The sequence below is a fragment of the Triticum urartu genome, chromosome 5A (genome assembly GCF_056163025.1).
Source record: "Triticum urartu cultivar PI428250 chromosome 5A, HENAU_Tu73, whole genome shotgun sequence".
NCBI classification, from domain to species: Eukaryota; Viridiplantae; Streptophyta; class Magnoliopsida; order Poales; family Poaceae; genus Triticum; species Triticum urartu.
Genome location: NC_141877.1, coordinates 63,398,375 through 63,425,738, shown reverse-complemented (window position 1 = coordinate 63,425,738; position 27,364 = coordinate 63,398,375). Strand labels below are relative to the sequence as shown.

Sequence of the window (27,364 nt, the reverse complement as noted above, 5' to 3'; positions counted from 1 at the left end):
AGTTCATGATAAATTAAAGTTCAATTAATCATATTACTTAAGAACTCCCACTTAGATAGACATCCCTCTAATCCTCTAAGTGATTACGTGATCCAAATCAACTAAACCATGTCCGATCATCATGTGAGATGGAGTAGTTTCATTGGTGAACATCACTATGTTGATCATATCTACTATATGATTCACGCTCGACCTTTCGGTCTCCGTGTTCCGAGGCCATATCTGTATATGCTTGGCTCGTCAAGTATAACCTGAGTATTCCGCGTGTGGAACTGTTTTGCACCCGTTGTATTTGAACGTAGAGCCTATCACACCCGATTATCACGTGGTGTCTCAGCACGAAGAACTTTCGCAACGGTGCATACTCAGGAAGAACACTTCTTGATAATTAGTGAGAGATCATCTTATAATGCTACCGTCAATCAAAGCAAGATAAGATGCATAAAAGATAAACATCACATGCAATCAATATAAGTGATATGATATGGCCATCATAATCTTGTGTTTGTGATCTCCATCTTCGAAGCACCGTCGTGATCACCATCGTCACTGGCGCGACACCTTGATCTCCATCGTAGCATCGTTGTCGTCTCGCCAATCTTATGCTTCCACGACTATCGCTACCGCTTAGTGATAAAGTAAAGCATTACAGCGCGATTGCATTGCATACAATAAAGCGACAACCATATGGCTCCTGCCAGTTGCCGATAACTCGGTTACAAAACATGATCATCTCATACAATAAAATTTAGCATCATGTCTTGACCATATCACATCACAACATGCCCTGCAAAAACAAGTTAGACGTTCTCTACTTTGTTGTTGCAAGTTTTACGTGGCTGCTACGGGCTTAAGCAAGAACCAATCTTACCTACGCATCAAAACCACAACGATGGTTTGTCAAGTTGGTGTTGTTTTAACCTTCGCAAGGACCGGGCGTAGCCACACTCGGTTCAACTAAAGTTGGAGAAACTGTCACCCGCTAGCCACCTTTGTGCAAACCATGTCGGGAGAACCGGTCTCGCGTAAGCGTACGCGTAATGTCGGTCCGGGCCGCTTCGTCCAACAATACCGCCGAACCAAAGTATGACATGCTGGTAAGCAGTATGACTTATATCGCCCACAACTCACTTGTGTTCTACTCGTGCATATAACATCAACACATAAAACCTAGGCTCGGATGCCACTGTTGAGTTTCTAGTAATTTCAAAAAAATTCCTACGCACACGCAAGATCATGGTGATGCATAGCAACGAGAGGGGGAGAGTGTGATCTACGTACCCTTGTAGATCGACAACGGAAGCGTTAACTTGGTTGATGTAGTCGTACGTCTTCACGGCCCGACCGATCAAGCACCAAAACTACGGTACCTCCGAGTTCTAGCACACGTTCAGCTCGATGACGATCCCCAGACTCTGATCCAGCAAAGTGTCGGGGAAGAGTTCCGTCAACACGACGGTGTGGTGACGATCTTGATGTACTATTGTCGTAGGGCTTCGCCTAAGCACCGCTACAATATTATCGAGGACTATGGTGGAAGGGGGCACCGCACACGGCTAAGAATATGATCACGTGGATCAACTTGTGTGTAGGGGTGCCCCTTGCCTCCGTATATAAAGGATCCAAGGGGGGGTGTGGCCGGCCCTAGTAGGAGGCGCGCAGGAGGAGTCCTACTCCTACCGGGAGTAGGACTCCCCTCCCTTTCCTTGTCCAAGTAGGAGAGGGGGAAGGAGAGAAGAAAAGGGAGGGCGCCGCCCCTCCCTCCTTGTCCAATTCGGACTAGGGGGAGAGGGGGCGCGCGGCCTGCCTTGGCAGCCCCTCCTCTTCTCCACTTTAGGCCCATGAGGCCCATTAACCCCCCGGGGGGTTCCGGTAACCCCCCGGTGCTCCGGTTTTATCCGAAACTTCCCCGGAACACTTCCGGTGTCCGAATATAGCCGTCCAATATATCAATCTTTATGTCTCGACCATTTCGAGACTCCTCGTCATGTCCGTGATCACATTCGGGACTCCGATCTAACTTCGGTACATCAAAACTCATAAACTCATAATATAACTGTCATCGAAACCTTAAGCGTGAGGACCCTACGGGTTCGAGAACAATGTAGACATGACCGAGACATGTCTCCGGTCAATAACCAATAGCGGAACCTGGATGCTCATATTGGCTCCTACATATTCTACGAAGATCTTTATCGGTCAGACCGCATAACAACATACGTTGTTCCCTTTGTCATCGGTATGTTACTTGCCCGAGATTCGATCGTCGGTATCTCAATACCTAGTTCAATCTCGTTACCGGCAAGTCTCTTTACTCGTTCCGTAATACATCATCTCACAACTAACTCATTAGTTGCAATGCTTGCAAGGCTTATGTGATGTGTATTATCGAGAGGGCCCAGAGATACCTCTCCGACAATCGGAGTGACAAATCCTAATCTCGAAATACGCCAACCCAACAAGTACCTTTGGAGACACCTGTAGAGCACCTTTATAATCACCCTTGGTAGCACACAAAGTGTTCCTCCGGCAAACGGGAGTTGCATAATCTTATAGTCATAGGAACATGTATAAGTCATGAAGAAAGCAATAGCAACATACTAAACGATCGGGTGCTAAACTAATGAAATGGGTCATGTCAATCAGATCATTCACCTAATGATGTGATCCCGTTAATCAAATAACAATTCTTTGTCAATGGTTAGGAAACATAACCATCTTTGATTAACGAGCTAGTCAAGTAGAGGCATACTAGTGACACTCTGTTTGTCTATGTATTCACACATGTATTATGTTTCCGGTTAATACAATTCTAGCATGAATAGTAAACATTTATCATGATATAAGAAAAATAAATAATAACTTTATTATTGCCTCTAGGGCATATTTCCTTCAACATCCGCCGCCGCGAGGGCTACCGCCGGTTCCCGCGCTCGGCGTCTTGCACGGCGGGCACCCCGTGCCATGGCCTCGTCGGACGAGGCACGTGGTGCGTCCTGATGCTCGGCGCGCCGCCGGAGGGGGTTCGTGTCCGCCAGCGCGTTCGGACGCCAGACAGACCGCTCAACCTCTGGCGAGGTAGCTATGGTCGGCCTAGCGCCGGATCCATGCCCCATTTGGGCCGAAGCTAGGGGCGGGCGTTCGGTATAAACCGAAAATGCGGTTTCTACCATTCGGTTTTTCTTCAAATTCGGTTAGTAAAACCAAAAACCGAAATGGTAGGTGAAAATTGCTAACCGAAAATTCGGTTAACCTAATATTCGGTGCGGTTTTCGGTTTTATACCGAAGGAACACGTTTGAAGTACTTGCGCTTCGAAATTGCAGCAGGCTCCTTGTCACGATGCCATTTCTTTTTCTCAAGCCCGGCCGTCTACAGCAGCAGTACCATTCTCTCCGGGCGGTGCCGCGCATGCTCTCTCTGTGTCTGTACTGCGGAGTGGGTCCCACGCAAACTCGAGTAGTAGGAGTATGAGCGAAAACTAACCAACCATCCTTCTCGGCGTCGAAAACACAAAACAAACTATCCTTTCCTTGTCTGTCCCCTCACTCTGAGTTGAATCGAGTTCTTGGCGGCCGCCCCAGACCCAACCCAGATCCCCTTTTCCCCTTTTAATGATCCAATCCACCGGAGCAGGCAAGCTTTCTCCGATCAGAGCTCCATCATTCCTTTCCCCGCAAGCTTCCGCATTCCACAGGCCAAGCCGCGAGGCCCTACCGCCGCCGTCTGTCGCCGCTCTGTCCCTTCTTCATGGTGCAGCGCAGCGGCATACCACTACAAAGTAGCAGCAGAAGAAGAAGCTCGAGGGAGTGACTGCCAGTGCCGCAGCAAGACCAGCAAGAGAGGGAGGGAGCGGGGGGAGCCATGGGGTCCCCGAAGGCGGCCAGGAGCAAGGCGAGCCAGCTGGGCGGCATCTGGCGGCGCAGGGTCGGCGCGCCCTTCGCCGCCCTCCTCGTCGCGGCCGTCCTCGTCCTCGTCCTCTTCACCGGCCGCTTCCCGCAGGGCCCCGACGGTCAGTCGCCCAACCGACTTGGTCTTCTTCTTCTTCTTCTTCTTCTTCTTCTTCTTCTTCTTCTTCTTCTTCTTCCTCGTGTGTTCTTACTGGAGATTTATCTCAGCTTCCTCGCGGTTCACCCCGGTACATGTGGACGACTCCACCCCCCGGACGGTGCGCGACCGGCCGGTCTCCTCCACGGACCAAGGCAAGAAGATGAAATCCATGCGCTTTGCAACATCTTTGCAGTTGCTTGTGTCTTGTTCGTCGTTTCCTTGTGATTGTTGACCGCTTCCCGTATTCAGACTTGGAGACATCTGATTCCTCAAAGCAAGAAGGGGGGACGTCTGATTCGTCAAAGCAAGAAGAGGAGGGGAGTGACCAAAAAATTGGTAAGCATAGCGGACATAGGAAATGGGCGGGATTTCCCTTTAGTTACTGAGGCTCGTTGGTTTCTGAATCCAGACCGGATTAGTAAAATTTGATGGTTCGGTTTTGGGGATGCAGAGCTTGATGAATCTTCCATGGAGGCAATGGAAGAGCAGAAACAGCCTCCAGGGGACACTCCTGGTGCGGCATCGTTCTCTGTTTCATGGCCTAATTTGACGGATCAGCTAGTCTATAAGTTCTGAATTGTTCTGATTGGGGACAAAATGCAGAGACCAAACCAGCATCTCAAGGCACTACTCCAGCCAACTCTGACTTGGACGGCGAGGGAGGGATGGCGACCACGACAGCTCCGGACCAAGAAGAAAGGAATGCAGGAGGATCTGGTAAGGCTTGTTATGTCATTGCAAATAAGCTAGTTCTTCAGCTAATCATTTTAGTTTTTGCTTTTGCTCCCAAAGCAACTTCACCTGTAGTGGAGTAAGGAGGTGATTATAACTAGCAGTGACTGATGCGCTTTTATATGTAAAGTTGATTCTTGTAGTGCACTAAAGCTAACAGTGAGTACTATCCTTATGTTCAACACATGGAAATGTTGAATAGACCCTCTTTCTAGAGGGTAGTAGCTAATTATTCATCCTAGTGGTCCACATTTGGATGGCTTGTAGTGCACACTAATACAAAGCTTTTTCCTTTGTTGGGGAATTTAAGTGAAGTGCTGTGTACTGTGAAAATTAAGGATGGAACTGTTTCATGGTTGTGATTAATAAAGGGCTAGAAATTTGGATTTAGGAGGATCTGAATCCGGCAGATATTTTTTTCAAGTTGTTAAGCAAGCCTGGTTGAAGGCATGAGACATTGACCACGCATAAGCTTTTTTAGCTCATCGAGAATTAATGTTTATCTGCGGAACTAATAACAGTTTAAGTATAGAACAATAAAAAACCCTAACTTATACCAGAAAAAACATAGGATTTTTTGTTGGCCGGTCACCTCACTTCCAAACTGCGCAAATAGTAAATGATGTTTACACAGAACACCAAATTCTGTTTGCTTATACAATTGTTGTCTGTACTTGTGATAACAATAATGAAATTTCTTTCTATCCCATATAGGTATGTATGTACCACATCCTAACTTTATTCCTCCTTTACCAACTGTAATTCATTTTTCTAACCAGTGTTAGCATTGGCAAGCAGAACCTTAAGCAAAAATTTGGCTAGCCAACTTTTTGTCAGGGCAACCTTTGGCACTAACCAAATATACCCATAGTACCCAGGTAGAAGATAGAAAATTGGTAATTTAGTGTCACAAAAGAAACACAATATGCTTATGTGACAATTCGAATATGCTTATGTGACAATTCAAATATGCTTATGTGACAATTCGAATATGCTTATGTGCCAATTCTATCCAAGCTGAGAAAAATTGCTCGCTTTGGTTTTATTTGGTTCTATTGTTTGATAGCACAACATGACAGTGACTCTTGTTTGCTATTTTGTATTAACGAGCTATAAAATATCATCAGGAATACAATGACCATACTGTAAACCGCTGGTCCAAATATTTTGATTGTAGGGGGTGATTGCCCAGTCTACGCATACCCTTTCTGGAGCTTATTCAGTTTATCTTGTTTTCGTTTTCTAGGTGACTGCATGATGTGGTGTTTTCTTCTTTTGATTTATTGTTTGCACAAACATCTTGCATAAACACCATTTCATTCTAATATCTGCCATTGCTACCAGCTACACCCGTTAAAATTATTCAGAGAATCAACACCACCAAAACATGTACTCGTGGAACTATTTAATACTAGCATGTACTGAACATTCAAAGTCGATGACTAACAATTATTGCGAAACAGGTTCAGCACCTTACACCAAGTGCACACCTCCACCGAACTCGACGGTCTGCGACCTCTCCAACTCGCGCTTCGACATATGTGAGTTGTGCGGCGATGCTCGCACCATTGGTCAGTCGTCCACTGTCATGTATGTCCCACACACAGAAACTTCCGACGGTGAAGAGTGGAGTATTCGAGCCCAGTCTCGAAAGAACCTTCCCTGGGTCAAGAAGGTGACCATCAAATCTCTGAATACCTCGCAACCAGCACCAAAGTGCACCTCCAAGCATGCCATGCCAGCCGTTGTATTTGCCCTGGGTGGGCTCACAGCAAATGTTTGGCATGACTTCAGTGATGTCCTTGTCCCATTGTTCCTCACTGCCCGCCAGTTCGACAGGGATGTTCAACTCCTCGTGACAAACAATCAACCCTGGTTCAGCAAGAAGTACATGACAATCTTGAGCAAACTCACACGACACGACATCATAGATTTTGATTCAGACGACCAGGTGAGGTGCTATCCGCATGTCATTGTTGGTCTGAGGAGCCATGGTGACCTTGGCATCTATCCGAACTTGTCACCGCAGAACTACACAATGATGGACTTCCGGTTGTTTGTCCGGGAAGCCTATGGTCTGCCTGCAGCCAAGGTGGCCATTCCCTACAAGGCTGATAGAGATGATCCTGACAAGAAGCCCCGCATAATGCTAATTGATCGGGGCAAAACCCGGAGGTTCATCAATGCACCGTACATTGTCCAAGGGCTGGAGTGGTTTGGTTTTGAGGTGGTCAAGGTTGACCCGAAGATGGACTCTAGTCTTGATGAATTTGCCCGCCTTGTTGACTCGTGCGATGCAATCATGGGCGCGCATGGCGCGGGCTTGACTAACATGGTGTTCCTGCGATCAGGGGGAGTGGTGGTGCACATTGTGCCGTATGGGATTGAATTCATGGCTGATGGGTTCTATGGAAAACCGGCACGGGACATGGGCCTAGGCCATGTCAGGTACAGCATCAGTCCAGAGGAGAGCACGTTGCTGGAGAAATATGGGTGGAACCATACTGTGATCAAAGACCCCAAAGCCATTAGGAGCAGTGGATGGGACAAGGTTGGGGAGGTTTACATGTCCAAGCAGGACATTGTCCTTAACATGACAAGGTTTGGGCCTGTTTTGCTGAAGGCAATAGATTTTATCATGTAGGTGTATGGGATTTTGGCTGCCTGTATCGCTTTATGCAGAGGCTGGGGTTAGGTTTTGAAATTGTTGTTTTTGTTAGCTACAACATTTTGACAGTTTTTACTAGAAAAAGATACTTCACACTTCAATTGTTTTGGGAGATGGTGTTTACTGTTCATCTAGAGCTGATGTATAGGATTGGATGTGCAAGACCTAATAAATTATGATGTGGAGTGCTGAGCTCAGTTTTATGTTACAATCTTGTCCTGTTCATCTGTAGTCATATGTTCGCAGTGTGAAATGATGTGCTGAACATTGCACGGAGATGAATCTTTTTTTTTTTTGGTGTTTGATTGATGCCCTCTTTGCAGGCACATTCTTCCAACTAAATTCTACTCCCTCCGTTCCAAAATAGATGACTCAACTTTGTACTAACTTTAGTACAAAGTTAGTATAAAGTTGGGTCATCTATTTTGGAACGGAGGGAGTATTATCGTAATATCATTTGTACATACATAGCACTTCGATATAATTTATATGTCCATGCGTGCTTCGTGATACATATGATTTTATTTTTAGAACCATTCAGGAGAACTGCATGTGCTCTATTAAAGGAGAAGAAAAATATTTATTTTTCAAACCATGCAGGACCATTCGGCATGAGTGGTGAGCTATCTCAAAAACACAAAACTGCATGTGCTCTATTAAAGAAGGAAAACAACTGGGGATAGAACCCCAAAGCATGACAGGTTACACGACCAAAAGAGGTACTCCCTCAGTGTAAACAAACCGCAATACGTTTTAGGTGACTAAGTGCAACCCCAACAGATCCTCTATCCAAAAAGAAACTACTCTCTCTATAAAGAAATATGAGATTGTGTAGATCACTATATTAATCATCTAAACGATCTTATATTTCTTTACATAAGGAGTACCATTTAGTGAAAGTTTGAGCCAAAAAACTTCTCCAACAGATCCCCTAAAACGTGAAATAAATGTATAGGATCATATAAACTTGGCCACAACTTTCCTCTGGTTTAGGGGAAGTTTTTCTTTCCATAAACTTTTGGCGGGCTAGAAACCACGTGAAACTTCCCACCACTCTGCCCGCCCCTGCCGCCCGCCCACCGCTGCCACGCCGTCGCTACCTAGCTACCAGTCGTCCGAGCCTCGAGTAACCTGATGAACCACCAATCACGGGAGATGGCGGGATCAGCCCCAAAATGATAGTGTGGCACACCTGGTATGTCACCTAGAGGTTGCACCGATGGGGAGGAGCAGGGGAACGATCTGGGAAGTGACATGTGGCTGATTTGGTCGATGAAGATGCATGAAGGGAGCAGGCGATGGGCAATGCAATCAGGGAGGACTAGGGCGGTGCAGTTGGCGCCGAGATCGTGGGAGGTGCGTGAGGCAAGAGAGACGAATAGAGGTTGCGAGGGATATCTGTGAGTGACTAGCGAGGGGGTTATGCATGGCGAATGCGAATGGTTAGGAATGACACGATTTTTTTTTAAAATGGCAACAAGATGGAAAATATTTTGACCATAAGATTTAACAAAAATCGATGGAAGCCGATCGGCCTGACGAATGCTTCTAATCAGACTACCAACGACAAATGTTTCCCTAGAGATTTGTTCTTGCATGTGACTGGCATGTAACTTGGCATTCATTTCTATGGTATACTCGCTCCATGTTTTACTCAGCATATAAGTTTGTTTGAAGCCAAACTATGCAAAGTTTGATCAAAATTATATAAAAAAATATCAACATCTACTCCCTTCGATTTTAAATATAAGCCCTTTTAGAGATTTCAATACGAACTACATATAGATATATTTTAGATTATAGATTCACTCATTTTGCCCCATATGTGGTTCATCTCAAAATCTCTAAAAGGTCTTATATTTAGCAATGGAGAGAGTATAATACTGAAGTTTATAAGTATGAAAATTAGTTTAATGATGTATTTAATGATATTGGTTTGGTATTGTGAATGATGATATTTTTTTCTATAATGTTAATTAAATTTTACAAAATTTGACTTTACACAAATTTTATATGTAGACTAAAAAAGAAGAGAGTACACCGGTGTATTTGGCAGACTGACATAATATATTACTCCCTCTGTCCCACAATATAAGACGTTTATGGGACAGAGGAGACATTTATTAATCGGTATATCAATAATTGCTACTTTCGACCCGAATCATGGAATACGTATTGGCGGACCAGATTCCAGTCTGATCTGCCACGGAGTTCCAAATGTTTGCGTCCCTATCTTGGATCTCAATATACCAGAGTTTTTCTTGAGAAGCATGCATGTCGCTCCCACACGTACATTTGTGGCAAATTACAAAACAATCAGAAAATTCGTACATGTAGTTTTTACAACTCCTTATTGCTCACATACTATGCTAGTGACTCTCTATCGATGTCCAGTATTTCTATTCCCGCATCAGTGCCCATCATGAGCCTACATATTCAACAAGTGTCGGGTCAGATGTTTAAGAACAAAGTTGTTTTTAAACCCTAATGAATGATTGGTCCGATTTGAACTATAAACTTCTTCAAACTGTCTATCTATCCTATCCCAGTTTTGGAGGGTCGTCTTGCACCTCAAAGTTTTCCAAAAAAATAAATGAAATACATTTATGGTGAACAAATGATAAAATGATAAATTTTGGCAAAAAGGTGAACAGTTGTTTCCCTATGTAAAAATGTTAAGAAATAAATGATTAACATTTGCCTCGTTTATAGGAATAAGGTCATCCTTAAATTATTCACAAATATAAATTATACCATTGTAAATGAGCAACTTAATGATAGAAAAGTACAAAATTAGCAAGCTAGTTAATGATATACCTTGTTGTGCCTACAAATGCAAAATCTCTTATCTTGGAGCCAAAGCTGCAGTGAACAGTTTTCTCAAGCCTGAAATTAGCAATGTGTCACAGATTCACAGTAAGTAGCATCCTTTGAAACCATCAACACACAATGGATGGAGTTCAGCAATAACAACTTGGACGCAACTCAAGCACTCGTGTGTTCTACTACAACAAAGGCACACACACCATTAGTAGAAAAATAACCATCCATGTCTTCCGACAACCGGAAAAGGGTAAAAATCTGGTTATCTATTTGGCCCCTTTCTCACATGCAAAGACTATAACAGATCAGCGGGAGATAACCACCCCAATGTTACATGCATATACCATCCAAAGTATAGGATCAATATCATGCAAAGGTTATCATGAGAATTAAAAATCACATTATTCCTAAACGGTGCATCTAAGTTGTAACTTGTTTTGACCGTGTAATATCTCAATTTTCAATTTGAATGTTATACATAGATCATCATATGCATATCATTTTTTTTTGCATTTGGTGGTGATCCTAGAAATCTTAAGCAACTCAAGGACCCAAGAAGAGAGTTGGAGGTTTCACAGATTTTCATATTTGAATTTATCTTCAAATTTGAAAAAATGACCAATTTGATTTTAATATTTTCTTTCCAATTATTTCCAACAATAAAAAAATAAATGAGAGAAGAAAATATGACTTCTTCACCGGAAGAGAAATATTGGAGATTTTTAAAAAATCAAATTATTATTTTATTTGCTATTTTAATTGAATTACAGAAAAACGTGCATTTTTTAAAATTGCATTTTAGTCCAGAAAAATGTTCATCTTGTCCTAAATATTAGTTTTGGACAGTGAAAATTGTTTCTGAATTTTTTTAGAATATTCTAGATTTTTTTTTATTTTATTAGGATTTTTGTTCGCGGCGAAATTTCTTTTTTAAAAAAAATTCCTGGGCTGGCCCAACGCGCCGCGCCTCGTCCCCGTGCTCGCGTCGGACTCTCGCCGGAGTCTGGGTCGGAGCCACAAGCCGCCAGCCTCGCCACCGCCGCCCCTTCGCCGGAGCCGTCGGATCCCGCTGTCAATTTTCTCCGGTTAAACGGTATAAAAACCGTTCGGTTTTCCTGGTTTATTTTTTAGATCGGTTTAGTTTTAGATTGGTTTTTCGTTTTTGTTTTAGTCTAATTAGTAAACGTTCGCTGGTTAGATTATTTTAACGGACGGTTTTTGTTTGTTAGACTCTGTTAGCGAACGTTTGTTCGATAGATTTTTCTTTTCAGTTTTATTTTCAGCTAGGGACCTATCCGTAATAACTTTTATCACAGATTAGTCCCTGAACTTAAAACCTCCGCTACTTTCTGCTCGTTTGTCCAAATCCAGTGAAACTAACGCCAAAATCTTCACCTTGTTCCCCTCTTTCCAGATAATAAACTTGAACATGATTTTGAAATTTTGAAATTTGGTTTCAAGCAGATTTGATTTTGAACTTATTTTTATCGTAGTTTGAGTTTTGTAGCTCCGATTCGATTAATTCTTTTTGCAAATCGAAGCTCTTCACTTGAACTTTTAGTTTGGATCTTTTCTTTTGGGTTTTACCTTTGCATCTTATGCTTGAGTGCTTATGTATGCTATTGTTTATTCATGATAGAGTTTCCGGAGTGCGAGGCTTGCTACTACGAATCACTAGGGTTTTCCAATCGTCAGCAAGGCAAGTAACACTTTGATCATATCCCTTACCCAGTTTTTATGCATTAGTTTCAACCCTCAATCATTGCATGAGTAGGATTTGACAACATGTGGGTAATTGGGAAGTAGTTGATGAGGTAGGAACCTATTGACTTTTACTCAAACCCTGGGAGTTCTACGTTATGCTTATACTGCTATGCTATGCCCGTAGACGTGGTTTGGTTTGAGTGATCCATGACAGATGTGAGAGTTATTATTAATTAATGATTAAACTTAAGGTGGCTACTTTAATACACATCTGGATGGATTTAATACACATCTGGATGGATTGTTTGCGGGCACCTGGAGCAATCGAGTGTTGTCCTAGGATATCCCGGAGTACCCGTGTAATCATACTATGGTTTGCCATCCAGGCTCAAAGGGATCATAAGATTATTCATGCTAGAAACTTCCGTGTGCAGCCACAAGCCATTATGGGCTCTGGCATAGTTGAGTAAGTTGTGTGACCTCTTTCAGTGGTAGGCTAGCAGATGTAGGGAATGTAGGTGGTACTGTCTACTCAGAGTAAAGAGTTAATGCTTCTGAAAGACTGTGTCTCAGTCATCCGTTTCTCAAACATCATGTAGTGCAAGAAATCCAACGGAGGAGATCGAGTCTTGTGGGGAAAAGTGTGCAAACCTCTGCAGAGTGTATAAACTAATCATGGTTAGCCCTGTTCCGGGTATGGACATTTTTGAGTATCTGGTACTTGAATTATTTGTTTGATCTCGTCACTCTACTTAATTAACTTGTTGGGTCATAATTATTATTTTGGGATTGAGTTGGAGGAACCTTCTTAATAATTATCAACCAACTTGGTAGTTAAATAAAATATATTCCTTTGTTGTAGGAAAAAATTAGCTTTATGCAAAAGATAACCGTAGAGCCTCCACCAGCCATATATGCATGTAGTGATAGTTGTTATTTGTTCATTGCTCTATAGTGTTATCTTGCCAGCATATTCCATATGCTGACCTACACAGGCTGCTGTTGGGTTTCGTAGTAATTTCAAAAAATTTCCTACGCACACGCAAGATCATGGTGATGCATAGCAACGAGAGGGGAGAGTGTGATCTACGTACCCTTGTAGATCGACAACGGAAGCGTTAGCACAACGTGGTTGATGTAGTCATACGTCTTCACGGCCCGACCGATCAAGCACCGAAACTACGGCACCTCCGAGTTCTAGCACACGTTCAGCTCGATGACGATCCCCGGACTCCGATCCAGCAAAGTGTCGGGGAAGAGTTCCGTCAGCACGACGGCGTGGTGACGATCTTGATGTACTACCGTCGCAGGGCTTCGCCTAAGCACCGCTACAATATTATCGAGGACTATGGTGGAAGGGGGCACCGCACACGGCTAAGAATATGATCACGTGGATCAACTTGTGTGTCTAGGGGTGCCCCCTGCCTCTGTATATAAAGGATCAAAGGGGGGGTGTGGCCGGCCAGGGAGGGCGCGCCAGGAGGAGTCCCCCCCCCTTTCCTAGTTGGAATAGGATTCGGGAGGGGGGGAAGAGGAGAGAGAGAAGGAAGGGGGGCGCCGGCCCCCTCTCCTTGTCCTATTCGGACTAGGGGGGAGGGGCGCGCGGCCCAGCCCTGGCCACCTTTCCTCTCTTCCACTAAAGCCCACTAAGGCCCATATACCTCCCGGGGGGTTCCGGTAACCTCCCGGTACTCTGGTAAAATCCCGATTTCACCCGGAACACTTCCGATATCCAAATATAGGCTTCCAATATATCAATCTTTATGTCTCGACCATTTCGAGACTCCTCGTCATGTCCGTGATTACATCCAGGACTCCGAACAAACTTCGGTACATCAAAACTCATAAACTCATAATATAACTGTCATCGAAACCTTAAGCGTGCGGACCCTACGGGTTCGAGAACAATGTAGACATGACCGAGACACGTCTCCGGTCAATAACCAATAGCGGAACCTGGATGCTCATATTGGCTCCTACATATTCTACGAAGATCTTTTATCGGTCAGACCGCATAACAACATACGTTGTTCCCTTTGTCATTGGTATGTTACTTGCCCGAGATTCGATCGTCGGTATCTCAATACCTAGTTCAATCTCGTTACCGGCAAGTCCCTTTACTCGTTCCGTAATACATCATCTCACAACTAACTCATTAGTTGCAATGCTTGCAAGGCTTATGTGATGTGCATTACCGAGAGGGCCCAGAGATACCTCTCTGACAATCGGAATGACAAATCCTAATCTCGAAATACGCCAACCCAACATGTACCTTTGGAGACACCTGCAGAGCACCTTTATAATCACCCATTTACGTTGTGACGTTTGGTAGCACACAAAGTGTTCCTCCGGCAAACGGGAGTTGCATAATCTCATAGTCATAGGAACATGTATAAGTCATGAAGAAAGCAATAGCAACATACTAAGCGATCGGGTGCTAAGCTAATGGAATGGGTCATGTCAATCAGATCATTCACCTAATGATGTGATCCCCTTAATCAAATAACAACTCTTTGTCCATGGTTAGGAAACATAACCATCTTTGATTAACGAGCTAGTCAAGTAGAGGCATACTAGTGACACTCTGTTTGTCTATGTATTCACACATGTATTATGTTTCCGGTTAATACAATTCTAGCATGAATAATAAACATTTATCATGATATAAGGAAATAAACAATAACTTTATTATTGCCTCTAGGGCATATTTCCTTCAGCTGCAACTTATTATGTTACAGAATTTTCAGACGAAGAGTAAGGTGCGCTAGGTCGTTGTCATGCACTCAGTTTTGCCGTGGAGTTGGATGGACTATTCTACCTTCGAAGCTTTCGTTGTTATCGTATTTAGATGGCCTTCAGCCATATTATTGTAATAAGTTCTCTTTTGAGACATTCGATGTAATAAGTGTGTGATTGAACTCTGTTATAAATCCTCGAGTACTGTGTGTGTCAGCAATACCGATCCAAGGATGACACTTAAGCATAGAGACCTGACCGTCTGAGGTCGGATCGCTACATAATGTTATGTTTCTCATCACAGGACCTTCAAAAACAAGATCCCACATACCGCATTCCAACAAATAATTTCAAAAACCAACTTGACATGCCAAAAAGCAAGTTTAGAGTGTAGACCTGCTTTTCTAATGCAAGTTGATATGTTGACATTTTTTATGAATTATATATATGGAAAGCAAGTTTTCTCCAAATTTATAAGAACTTACTTGTTGTCAAAGAAAATTCCATACTATTTGAAGAGCTTGCATTGACACTTTGAAAATATAGTTAGTGTGATGAAAAAGTAATTCTATAATAAAAAAATTATATTTCATCATACTAAGTTGCTTTTCAGAAATTAGTACATGCCCTAAAAATTCCACGGAAGCACTTTAATGATATGGAAGCATGTCTATATCAGAAACTTGAATTTTACCCTCAACTATTCGTAATCAATAGTTGGCTTATCGTTTTGTGGCAGAAAATCATGTTTGTAGCACAAGCTTGATTTTTATAACACAACATTTTATAAATAGTAGTGCATGCCTCCTGATATTGCAAAGCTGAATTTTAGTGACCATTTTAATTAGTATATACTAAAAACTTGTTTTGATCCAAACAATTCTTCACTTGCCGTTCCATGTTCCAGACACAAAGTTGGTTTTCAAAAAAAATGTGGAACATGCCCATGTGGGATCTGGTTTCAAATGTCTTGTCACGAGGAATGCAATGGTGCAAACGAAATTTGATTGGACCCCCAGTTTGAAAGTAATGCATTTTTAAATGCGCACAACGTTTGCATGTCGCTGGCATCATCTATCTTGTTTATATGTGGTTGCTACCCAGGCCCTCCAAGACATGCTATCTACGTGTGCGTCAAGGTGAAAGCACGCGTGCCCATTAGGGCATTTGCGAAGGTTTTTCTTAGTAGTGCCACATAGAATAGATGTTGAGGTGGAGGAAAGAGAAAGAAGAAAATGCTTGCCTTCTCTTAATCAAGAGATGATCACTTAGCACAATATTTGTCAGCACATATTTATGAGTATCTGGTAACTCGAGATTAGACAAAGATATAGCCCATTGTACATTGTTTTTCATTGCCATCTATAGACTAAGTGTCAAACTTAAGATAAAATTGTATATCAACCACTATAGTACTATACGCACCCCCTTCGCATCTGGGTAACAACTATTATTCTTATGTCTAAGGCCACCTAAAGTCCCAAACCTGTCCTACTGCATACTATGGATAGCCCCCATTTTCCATCTGAATTTCTTTTTCTATTTTAATTGGATTTATATTCTATTAAACAGGAGACATTGACAACGGGCTCTGGCGCAGCGGCAACTGCAGGCTTTTTCGGCTTGGAGGAGGCGGGGGAGGTGGCCATGAGAGAAAGGGGTGAGCATCCCCTGGCAGCTCCGCAGATGGTGCGGAGAGAGCTGTGGCTACAGTGGTGCGCGAAGGACCAGTTGCACCAGAGTGGCACATGACCATAAAAGTCCCTTGTAATGTACCACTCCACTCTGATCATGCTCGCCATAGTCGTTTGGGAATAGGACCGTCAAAACTCCCACCATAATAATAATATGAAAGATTTGGGGCGGATTGGGGGGGGGGGTTATAAGATCATTGAAGTGTGCCTTTCCACCATTATAGAGGTCAGGGCGTGGGATATATAGTTGGATGAGCAATGCTATTCTTATGTATAAGTTCTACAAAAATCTTACATACTAGTTTACTTTGATGATGGTTATCTCCATGTTTGCTGGTAGGTAGTTATTTTCTACTCTCCCATTACGTAAAGTTTTTGTAAGAGTCGTGCATACGAATATCATTTTTGTAGTTGGATATTGAAGATGCGCATGTGAAATTTAGGGGGGGGGGATTAGTTGAAAAGATGACATATAATCCTATAAAGTAGTCCATAACCAAATAATCAACATGTATAAGATTTGGAGAACATTATAGTTTTAGGCATAGATACGAACACCTCATTTCCTCCTTCCTACACACACATTCATGCATGTACTAAGCACAAAAACTGATGTCATACTAGATTTTCCAATTTGAAAAATTCAAAATATTTTGTAGCTCAAACAGTCGGCCCGATTCAAAATCTGTTTTCATCACTAAATCCACTCCGACCAGACCTTCGAAACTAGATCCATGTTTATATGTTCTGAATTTTGTGTGTCCAAAGTTACCAGGTCTGGGGTACGTAAGTTATGAGCCCCACGGTACATAAGTTATAAGCCCCACAATATGTAAGTTAACACACATTTTACACATAAGTTTCTGGGGTATGTTTCAACAACTTCCTCCCACGATCAAAGTTACCGGGAGCAGGGTAATGTAAGTTATCAAGTCCGCAGTGAGTAAATTACCATGTTATTTACACAGAAGTTACCAACGTATGTTTCAAAATCTTTTTTTCCTAGGTCAAAGTTACCAGACCGGGGTTACATAAGTTACCAACCATGCGGTGCTTAAATTACCAAAATATTTACACAAAAGTTATTGGGTATGTTTCAACAACTTTTTCTGTGGTCAAATATATCAGGCCCGGGTACATAAGTTATCAGGTTTACGGTACGTAAAATTTGGCCGGCCAAGATAGCATATTTGGTTCAATCAACATAGAATGAAACATAGGTGAAATCGTAAGTGTGCCAAATTCATGTGTATTTTCTTGAAGCCTATAGCTACAACGAAATAGCTTCGACTTCCTTGTAATTGACATGTGCAATGCCTAGGCAAGTTGGTAGTTCGTATGAAGCCTTTTGTCCCACTTCTTTATCAACCAGGGTTCAAGTTAGGTTGGTGGGCTGCGGGTCTGCAGGGAAAATTGCTTGGGTTGTTCAGAATGTGTTGACTCCCGCACGATGCTAATCTGACAACAATCATAGTGTTTGGTAATGTCCCTAATAGGCGTTATTCGCAAGATTCTTTCACCATTAAACCCATTATGGTACGGTAGAATGGTGGCCAACCAGCTACGCCACGTGGCATATGCTGGTTGGTCACGGTGAGAAAGTTTTTGATTTTTTTAAATGGCAGTGAGACTTTTTCCTTTTTTTTCAAGAAAAGTTTTTCGAGCCTTTTTTTTAGATGGATGTGATGTCCGCTTGACGTGAGAATTTTTTTATATATATTGAGATGAAGGTGAGGTGCACACAATTTCCTCTCAAGCGGCCCTCAATGGCGGGCCCCAACCACTAGTTTTTAGGTAAACCATGTGGATAACTATAACATGAGAAGTGAAGTAACTATTGCGTCTCAAAAGTATACTTCAAAAAGTGGGTAGGTCATCTTGGTAGACTCACATATAAAAATAAGCTCTCGATTGAAAGACATACATAAAAACTAGTGATTCAACTAATTGTCTTTATGATGATGTTGAGGGTTCAAATTTCACCTCTAGCATATTTTTTGCCTTAGAAAATGAGAAGATTAAAATCATAAAAGCTATGGGAATTTTTTTTCCCGAGAGATGATGTGATAAAAAAGTGAGAGGATAAAAATGACTCAATGGAAGGTGGAGAACAAAACCTGGTGAGTGTGTCAAGCGCTAGATGCGGATCGAGCGGTAGGAGTCATTCGGGTGTAAGACGAAAAACATATTGTTCGCCAGTTAACTTTCTCCGTAGGATTTTGGAGCAAATTAAACAAGTTGAGTTCCTCTCTCTCCGTTTCATAGTAGTATATATTTTTTCTGAAACTCGGTCCTTTGAATCCTGATTTGTTAATTATGGTATAAGAGAATTGTCTGATTAATTAATAAAAACCGTTAAAACTTGCATAGAGAAAAGGGGACCTCACCCGGCCTAGCACCTACAAGACCCACACGATCCGTCGAGGTAACGTTTTCGGCTTTGTTCTAAGTCAATCTTCCTTTTATTTTAATCAAATTTATCGAATTAAATTCCAACATTTACATCACAGAAACTATAGAAAAACCTAACTTGGTAATCAATACAATGAAACAAATAAATTCACGTCAACATGTACTTACGCCAGTACGGAATTTGAGTGCACGCAGAACAAAAAAAGAACACATTACCTGTAGTTAGTCGAGTTCCAGAAGCGGACAGCTGGGTGGTTGGAACCTTCCTCCTGGATTCCTACCGCTATTACCGGAAGTGTTGGGTGGCAAGCTAGTGCACGAACCCACCGTTTCCTCCCACGAAGTGTGTGAACACGTGTCTTTGTCTTCAGATCCCATATCTGAATCGACACGAGAAGAGATGAAAATCATTACATATTCAGCTCCATTGCTATCCCATATAAATTCACACAACAAAACTTTCCTGTAGACCCAGACCATGGATGAGCATAACCACATGGTTATGATCACCCTCGGTGAAAACGTGATCATAGAGGCTGGACGAATTTTGTTCTATTGCAGCGATAGGCTCATCGGAAGGATAAATGGACCAGATCTGTCAAGTCGGTTTTCAAGTACGGAAGATCAAAATCAGATTAATCTAGGACACCTTCTGATGCACGTAGCGTAAGTAGCATGCACAAAGGAAACAGAATACCAACCTCCATTCTCATTGTACCCTTTGCGCAACAACTAGTAAAGGTGTCGGTGTCCTTGGGATTAAACTTAACTTGCATCAAACCTGCAGTTGAGTGAACTGTTCGAATACATTCCCAGCCACTGTCCCAGTCCCACAGCTTGACCACGCCGTCTGTACACGCAGATAGTAGGTACGGGCTGCTAGGGTGAATCGCCAGTGATGTGACATCAGAGCTACCACCGTCTCTAGCTTGGAAACTCTTAACTTCTTTCCATGTAACACACAAGTACACGTGAATGTATCCATTATCATCCCCGGCTACAAACCAATCACGTCGAGGGATGAACCTAACCGAATAAACTATCGTTGCCCCCACGACACCCAATGCAACCACTGGTTCCTGGCAATTATAAATAAATTAAGTGTGCCCAATTGTATGAAATACTTTTAAACAAGATTAGTGCGAAAGGCATATACGCATGGAAGCGGATTAGGAGCACTCGGGTGCTCCATCCCCCTATATTCAAAAACAATTTAATAATTCAAAAAAAGTAAAAAAATCTTAGATATATTTTTGAACCAAATATGACTAGGTATTGTACTCGTATAAAAAGTTTGGCCGAGGAATGATTCTCGTTCACTTCAGGGCAAAAAAGACAAATTTATGACGACAATGTAGCATGAATAGTACTTATATCTAGCATTTTTTGAGAAATATTTAAACCCAGATACAATAAAGGTCATTCCCTATTTAATCTTTTTATATGAGTGCAATACTTAGTCATGTTTGATTCCCTAAAAAATTTCGGGATTTTTTGACTTTTTTTGAATTACTAAATTATTTTTGAATATAGGGGGGCGTAGCACCCGAGAGCTCCTATGCATTTTCGTGTTAAATACCGCTACCTACCTCTTGTAGTCCCACATCGAAAGAAGCTTGCCATGACCCACCAAAATCCTACAAGTCGAAAATTCAGCCCAAAATAAGCACGGAATTAATTGATGAGGCAAATCTTTTGCCTCCATTTCCAAAAAAAGGAAAAATAAATCAGCTTGGGCACCGAACGCTGCACTTAAAGTATTGAAAATCCGCTTCTAATGCCCACGCTCATCTACACCCGCGCAGAGGGAAAAAAATCAAAATAAATACTAGATTTTTAAAAAATAATTGTACGGTAGATAATTTGATGCATGAGGTCCGCTCTAATTTTTAAATCATTTGGACATCTGCGCAGAGCTCGGCAAAAAAGACAAATTCGGAGTGTATAAAAAAGTTTACTGTTCATGCACTGTTCTGACTCGATTTGTCTTTTTTGTCGAGACCTGCTTAGATGTCCAAAGGATTTAAAAATTAGAGCGGACCTCGCGCACTAAATTTTCTAGCATGCATTTTTTTGAATTTTTATTATTTTATGGTTTTTTTCTAACTGGATACAGATGAGCTTGGGCATCAAAACACTGCACTCCCAAAATATGGAATACTATATCGAACTCATTTTGGTGCCAAGTAATACACGAGCTGCAATCAATGAATCTGCTCACCAGGGTTGTGTGAGATGCACGTCTATCGATCTGAGGTCCGTAAATTTCTCACTTGAGACGATCTGGGACAGGAAGAGATTATTAGTGGTCATAAATGTGTCAAAAATACTTTTATATTATGAGACGGGGGAGTATTATCTAAATGACATGTGGTACTAACCGGTTTTTAGGTTACTCTACAACTCCGTACTACTCCCTCCGTCCCAAAATAAACTTGTAGTTTTTTTTTAAACAAAGGCAAAAGATTTGCCTCATCAATTAATTAAGAAGAAAAGAATTGTCTAGTTAATTAATGAAAAACCGGGCAAAAACCGATACATATAGACCACAAGCGGACTACTCGCTAAGAAGCAAACTCCATAACCCCACGATCAACTCGACAAATACACATAACATGTAACAACCATGAACCCTCACACTTCTATGCCTCAAAGAAACCTCTAACAAAACCAATATTGCATACATCGAACGCCACCAAATCCACGGAGATGGAGGACAATGGGACCGAGTATCCTCCATTAAGTTGCCGATGACGCCTTACCAATGACGCCTTACCAATGACACCACTCTTCTTGCCTATGGTCCTGAGAGCCTTCTTCACCTTCTTCATTTTGTCTGTAGAAACCTCCTCCGCTAGGAGGCAAGCAATCGTCTTGCCAGACCCAGGAGAAGCTACCTCCAAGGAGGCGAGCAAGCGGCCAAGCTTTTTCAGAAAGACTACCTCATCAATACGTGCCAACATAACATCATGGTCAAAGATGGGCGGCCGGATGGGCTTCGTCACCTCAGAATTAGGTGCCAAAGCACCTACCTCATCACCTGCAGACACCACATGGCCAACAACCTTAGGTGAGAGAGCAATAGTAGCATCCAAACCTCCACAGTCCACAAAGTCGAAAATCTGAATGGGCTCCAACGACGGCGGAGAGGTCGCAATCGACATCACCAAGTTCCCTTCAAGCGGCCCCATCTCCTTAGGAAGCACCATCGAAATAGGCGAAGTAGGCTCCCCACAAACCTTCTGGAGCTCAGCCATAATCTGCAGCACCGGAGCCACGACCTCGACAACAACTTCACTACCAGAAGCAATCGGCACGGCAGGTAACGGCAACCGACAGGATGTAGCACGAGGGGAGAGATCTCCATACATGCATGCTTCCCCATCGACAGAACCAATCTGAATCTCGGGCAGCAAGGACACATCAGGCACAACCCCAATCTGAAGCTCAGGCAGCGAAGACACATCCGGCACGACCTCTAGTTTGGCGAGAGCGGCTTCCGCCCTCCCCAAAACACTCCCGGCTCGCACTAGGCAGTCATGAAGCTCAATGCGAAGCAGCTCGGTCTCCTCCGCCAACCCAACTTGCTCAGTCGAGATAGGTTGGCACTGCACATCTGTCATGGAAACTTCATCGGTGGATGCAGGTGGTGGAGCAGGATATTGGAGTGGTGAAGCATGGACAAGCTTCTCAACATGGCAGAAGTGGGCGATGTGGCCGGATCGAAGACAATCCTTGCATCGAATTGGATTCCTACAAGAGTATGCTTGGTGACCTCGATAGAGGCACCGAAAACACCTGTCTCTCAACCACGTTGGAGGGGAACCCCGCACATTGACAACAAGGCGACGAAAAGCAGCAGGAGCCGAGCGGCGCCCTCTCGAGACGAGCTGCCAACCTCCCAAAGCATCCCCGCATGGAGCCATAGGAACTGTTGACACCGCCACTCGGTCGAAACATCCTCGCCAATTTCCCCAGCCCGGACGCACTGGAGGCGCTTGCACGACGAGCCCTTCGCCTGCAACAGTGGTGAGTAGAGCTGAAGCAGTAGGCACTGCGTCCAGAGAAGCCACCACTCCCCCCTCGCCATGGATGACGAAGCAACGGGAGACATGCGTTGAGCCGAGCATAGCCGGAACCGGTCGAGAGACGGGATCCAGATCCGCCTGATCTAGATCGAGCGGTGGGGGACAGATGGGGCTTGTCGCCGGTGGCTTCAGCAGGTTGTCGAAGGCGGCGCCGGCAGAGCAGGCGGGGGTGACGGACGGCTGAGCCAGAGAGCTCGCCGCTGCGGCCGGAGCGGAAGCCGCTGCAGCCTTCGGGGAGCGCGGGCGGGAGACCTGCCGGCCGCCGTTCTCCAACCGGTGCCGACAGGCCAGAGGCAGTGGCCGCGGGCGCGGGGTCGGAGGCGCTGGCAATGTGGCCGTCGCCGGTGGGGGCTGGTGGAGGGGCGCGGGGGCCGCGACAAGGTGGACGGGGGCGGCGGGCGGCGGAGGTCGGTTGCTCGGCGCGGAGCCGAGGCGTCCCTGCACGGCTGGGCCAGCCTTCCGTCCGGCGAGGAAGGCCGCGGCCAGAGCAGGGGCGGTGAGCGACGGGGCCGAAGCGGCTAACGATGACGGAGCAGCCGTCGCGGACATGGGGCCGTCGCGGATGCGGCTGCCCGCAGCTACCACACGGGCTGCTCGGGCACGACGAGCAGCGAAGTTGGGACGGGCGGTGAGCGGACGGGGCAGAGCTTCCAGATCCGAGGCCGCCGGAGGCAGGGGAGGTCGGAGGAAGGAGGTCAGCCCGGCAGCGGCGCCGCGCGGTCGCTCATCGCGGGCGTGCTCATGTCGCGTATTCGTTCATAAAGTTATAGTTGAGACATTTATTTTGATAAAGTTATAGTTGAGACATTTATTTTGAGACAGAGGGATTACTTGATATGCAGAACTCACCTTGGGGGCCACTCCCTCCTCACTTGGTAGGCAGATGACGGCCCTCAACATTGCTGTATGCTCCTCGCCCCCTACCTCTTTGACTCGCTTCAATAATTCGCCATCAATTTTAGGCTCATCGCCTATGGATGACTTCAGCTTTTTAAGGTCGTTCCTGCTCCCCATGGCGATCATTACTATCCTAAACATGCCCGCGTCTGATGGCGGTTGTTGTTGCTCCAGCGTTGTCACATTGAAAGAGCCAGTTGACATTGGGTCCAGATTGTTGGTTCCAGTACGGATTTCGTTCACGAGTTCGTGCTTACAAGGAGTATACATATTGGGGAACTGGGGTGCAACCCAATAGTTCACATAACGATCTGTCATGTTAGCTATGCTCAGTGGGCATTCGATACGTTTTCCTGCCTCGAATGGAAAGCAGAGCTCGAGAGGGTAAATATTTACTCCATTTATCAGAGTTGATGAAGTGCTAGACGAGTTTGGAATATCTATTCCATTAAGCCTACAGATAATATCCCCTATTGTAGGTCGCTTCAGTGGGTTATCATCCGTGCAATCTATCCATATCTCAGCACATACTTTTACTTGTTCTAATAGTGTATGGCTCTGTGATGTACCAAACGTGTTCTTCCAACTTTCCAGCACCTATGCAATTCACAATCATAGTGTGTTAAGAGTTTGATCCGGGGTAGCACTTTCAAATAGGGAACCAGAACATGTAGTTATAAGAAGTGTTGAATATCAAATAATTTAGATTCAAAAAGAGTTGCCAGTATCTTGAAATGGTAATTTAAATGATTTTACCTCGTCAAGGTTGGGGCGCTCGTCAAGTTTAAGTCCCATCATAATCTTTATGATTATAACCCCTAGACTATATATGTCCGTCTTCAATGTCATTTCACCTCTGTTTATGAATTCCGGTGCCAAATATCCCCTTTATGAAAATTGATGCAGTGATTGATTGATGAATAAATGGGTATGCAGAAGTGTTGTATGATGTCGAGAAAAATGGACTTATGTAGCCTACAGTGTTCCTGCTCGTTTTTTGGTAATAATCAGGCTTTGGCTTTCAGGTAACCACCTGGATAGACCAAAATCCGCTATTTTAGGTACCATATAATCGTCCAATAGTATATTCTGAGGTTTGAGGTCCATATGAATAATGCGCTGCTGGTGGCGGTGAAGATAGTGCAGGCCCTCGCATATCCCCCTGATTATCTGATATCGCGTAGACCACTCAGGTTCGCATTCTGTGATGCGTATAAAATACAAGAAATAATTATTTTTAATTTGTTATTATGCCATCAGAAGAGCAGTGCAACAGAAGGAGAAACACGCAACTTGGTTGATTGCACGATGTGCAAATCAAGTATACGCATGTTCAGTAAAAAAAAAGCAAAGACACCTGCTTCTTCACTATGTGTACACTTTGCATAGGCAAAATGTCCAAACTTCCGTTTAAGATGGAAAAAATAAAAATAGACATCAAGGATATGCTGCATAAAAACAACAAGTAGGAGTGTAGGAGTATGTGACTGATCCTACCTTTGAAATACTCCCTCCGTCACGGTTTAGAAGGCGCGTTTGAAAATTCTCTAGGATCTAGGTGGTTATCTATTGGTTGTTGGATAGGCTAAAAAATAGCATTCACACTACGCATGTATATAAAAATAGTATATCGGAGTACTAATTAGCTACTAGAAATAAATGCAATGCGCCTTAAATCTTGTCTATTGTGGAAACGCACGTAAATTTAACAGTGCCTTCTAAACCGTAACGGAGGAAGTACTTGTCGAGGGTCCCTTTACTTAGGTACTCAAAGCATAATAACTTTTCTCGTTCTACTCCCAAGACTTCTTTTCCTTCATATAGCATCGGCACCATTTGCGTGTTAGAGCAGTGTCCTAGAAACCGTACTATATTTTTGTGCTTGACCTTTTTGAGACAATCGACCTCACTGTCGAAATTTTGTGAGAGAACCTCCAACTGTTCATTACGAAGTTTCTTCACAGCAACCATCATACCATTTCGAAGCGTACCCTGCAGTTCACAGCACAATTATCAGCGTGCCAGGTTATGACTGTGAGCGCAGGTGTGAGCCTAAGGGTGCACGTACCTTGTAAACCACTCCAAACCCACCACTGCCGATTAGTTGATCAGCAGAGAAATTGTTTGTGATGGCCTTGAAAACCGAGTAAGGAATGACGATTGGACCCATGCTTTTGTCACCTGACGCCCTCTCCAGCTCACTATATTCATGACTATCCATGATGGAGTGCAGTGGGACACGGCTGAATCAGGGTTGGCGGCACGTAACCAAGCTCAAGAGAGAAGATGTAACACAGCAAGGTAACAAAACTCTGAAAGATTCATTCATGTCATCCATTCGCAGAGAAACATATCAGAAAGACAGAAACTAATAAGTGTATATATCTCGATTAGCATTAAGCATCACAAACCTGGGACGGGACGCCGGAGGCGCTGAGGGTGGACTAGAGGCGCTAAGAGAGGACTGGATCACGGGGTGATTAGTGCTGATGAATCTGTATTGGCATTAATAAGCAGAGGACGATGAAAGGAGCTGACTTGTGTGGGCTGACGGAGTCGGCCGAGAGCAACGTCAACGAGTGAGAGGCGCTAAGAGAGGACTGGATCACGGGGTGATTAGTGAGCAAGCACGCGGTTGCGCTTACTCTTTAGGCTTTGAGTTGTTCAACCACGCGTCGCGTCTTCCTCCTCCGTCCCTTAGCACCCGATGAATAATCCCAGTTGATGCACTACTATAAACCTTGGCCCTTTCACAATGGATCTGATCACGTACAAGATCAAAGAACGAGTAAAAGTAGATGCAACAGCTCTCCGCTGCCTTGGCCTATGGTGAGTCGATGACTACTATATAGTTGCCGTGTTTCCCTGAGTAGATCGACCTTGGCCGATTCAAGTGTTTCACTTCATCATTTTGTATTGCGAGACGTCCGTGTCTTCTCCCCCGCGGGCAACCCGGACGTAACCTAGCCGCCGCCGCCAGAACCTACCTATCCAGCCTTCTCTTCCTCGCCGCCGCCGGGCAAAGCCCGTGTGGCGTCAGCGGCGACGGGGCCCGTTCATCCCATCTCGCGACGCCATGGCTGCTGCGGGGCGCTTAGCCGAGGAGGTGGTAGTCACCGCGGCGAGACGGCCACAACGGGCGCGGTGAGCACGCGGCTCGCGCGCGAAGGCGTGTGGGGTGTGGACTCAGGCTTCGCTAGAGTTGTCTGTCGCATTGCTGTGGCCGGCAGATCGTGGCTATGCTCCAGCGTGGTGCTTGGGCGTCGGCCTTGCGGCACGGATCTGCAAGGCGTGTGGTACGGGAGTCCATCGGTAGGCGCCATCATCGCGGATCTGCCGGCCGGAGGACTTGCGGACTCCGTTGACCTGATGGTCGCACGGCGGCTCACTAGTCGGGCGGCCGGATCCCAACGGCCCCAGAGTCGTCATACGCTAGCGGTCATGGCGTGAGGTGGTTCCCCGTGCCCCTCTCGTCAGATCCGCTGCGGATCATCTTTGCACGCGGCTCTCCCCATCAGCTGGTCCTGATCTCCGGCGATGATGTTCTTGGCTGGCCCGGTG

The 27,364-nt window shown here is 44.3% G+C and overlaps 2 protein-coding genes across 2 annotated transcripts; one reads left to right on the top strand and one right to left on the bottom strand.

Moving 5' to 3' along the window:
• Positions 1-3,461: 3,461 nt before the first annotated feature.
• Positions 3,462-7,660, top strand: LOC125528520 (beta-1,2-xylosyltransferase XYXT1). The gene is made up of 6 exons (XM_048692974.2): positions 3,462-4,011; positions 4,118-4,201; positions 4,299-4,385; positions 4,501-4,563; positions 4,653-4,766; positions 6,245-7,660. The coding sequence occupies exons 1-6, from the start codon at positions 3,864-3,866 to the stop codon at positions 7,423-7,425; spliced, it is 1,677 nt and encodes a 558-aa protein (XP_048548931.2). The 5' UTR covers positions 3,462-3,863; the 3' UTR covers positions 7,426-7,660.
• Positions 7,661-19,030: 11,370 nt separating this feature from the next.
• Positions 19,031-26,297, bottom strand: LOC125531723 (uncharacterized). Its single transcript, XM_087525511.1, is given in 11 exon segments — positions 19,031-19,198; positions 19,273-19,413; positions 19,520-19,897; positions 20,404-20,455; positions 21,040-21,101; positions 23,756-24,400; positions 24,620-24,689; positions 24,783-25,005; positions 25,528-25,795; positions 25,872-26,115; positions 26,215-26,297. Coding segments are annotated over 10 exon segments (2,160 nt in total). The 5' UTR covers positions 26,025-26,115; positions 26,215-26,297.
• Between the last annotated feature and the right edge of the window lie 1,067 nt (positions 26,298-27,364).

Bases quoted from the DNA above. Each gene is read 5' to 3' on its own strand.
- LOC125528520 (XM_048692974.2), top strand. From the start codon at position 3,864: ATGGGGTCCCCGAAGGCGGCCAGGAGCAAGGCGAGCCAGCTGGGCGGC. The intron at 4,202-4,298 runs GCAAGAAGATGA...TCCCGTATTCAG, and splicing joins GGTCTCCTCCACGGACCAAG to ACTTGGAGACATCTGATTCC. The intron at 4,564-4,652 runs GTGCGGCATCGT...GACAAAATGCAG, and splicing joins GCCTCCAGGGGACACTCCTG to AGACCAAACCAGCATCTCAA.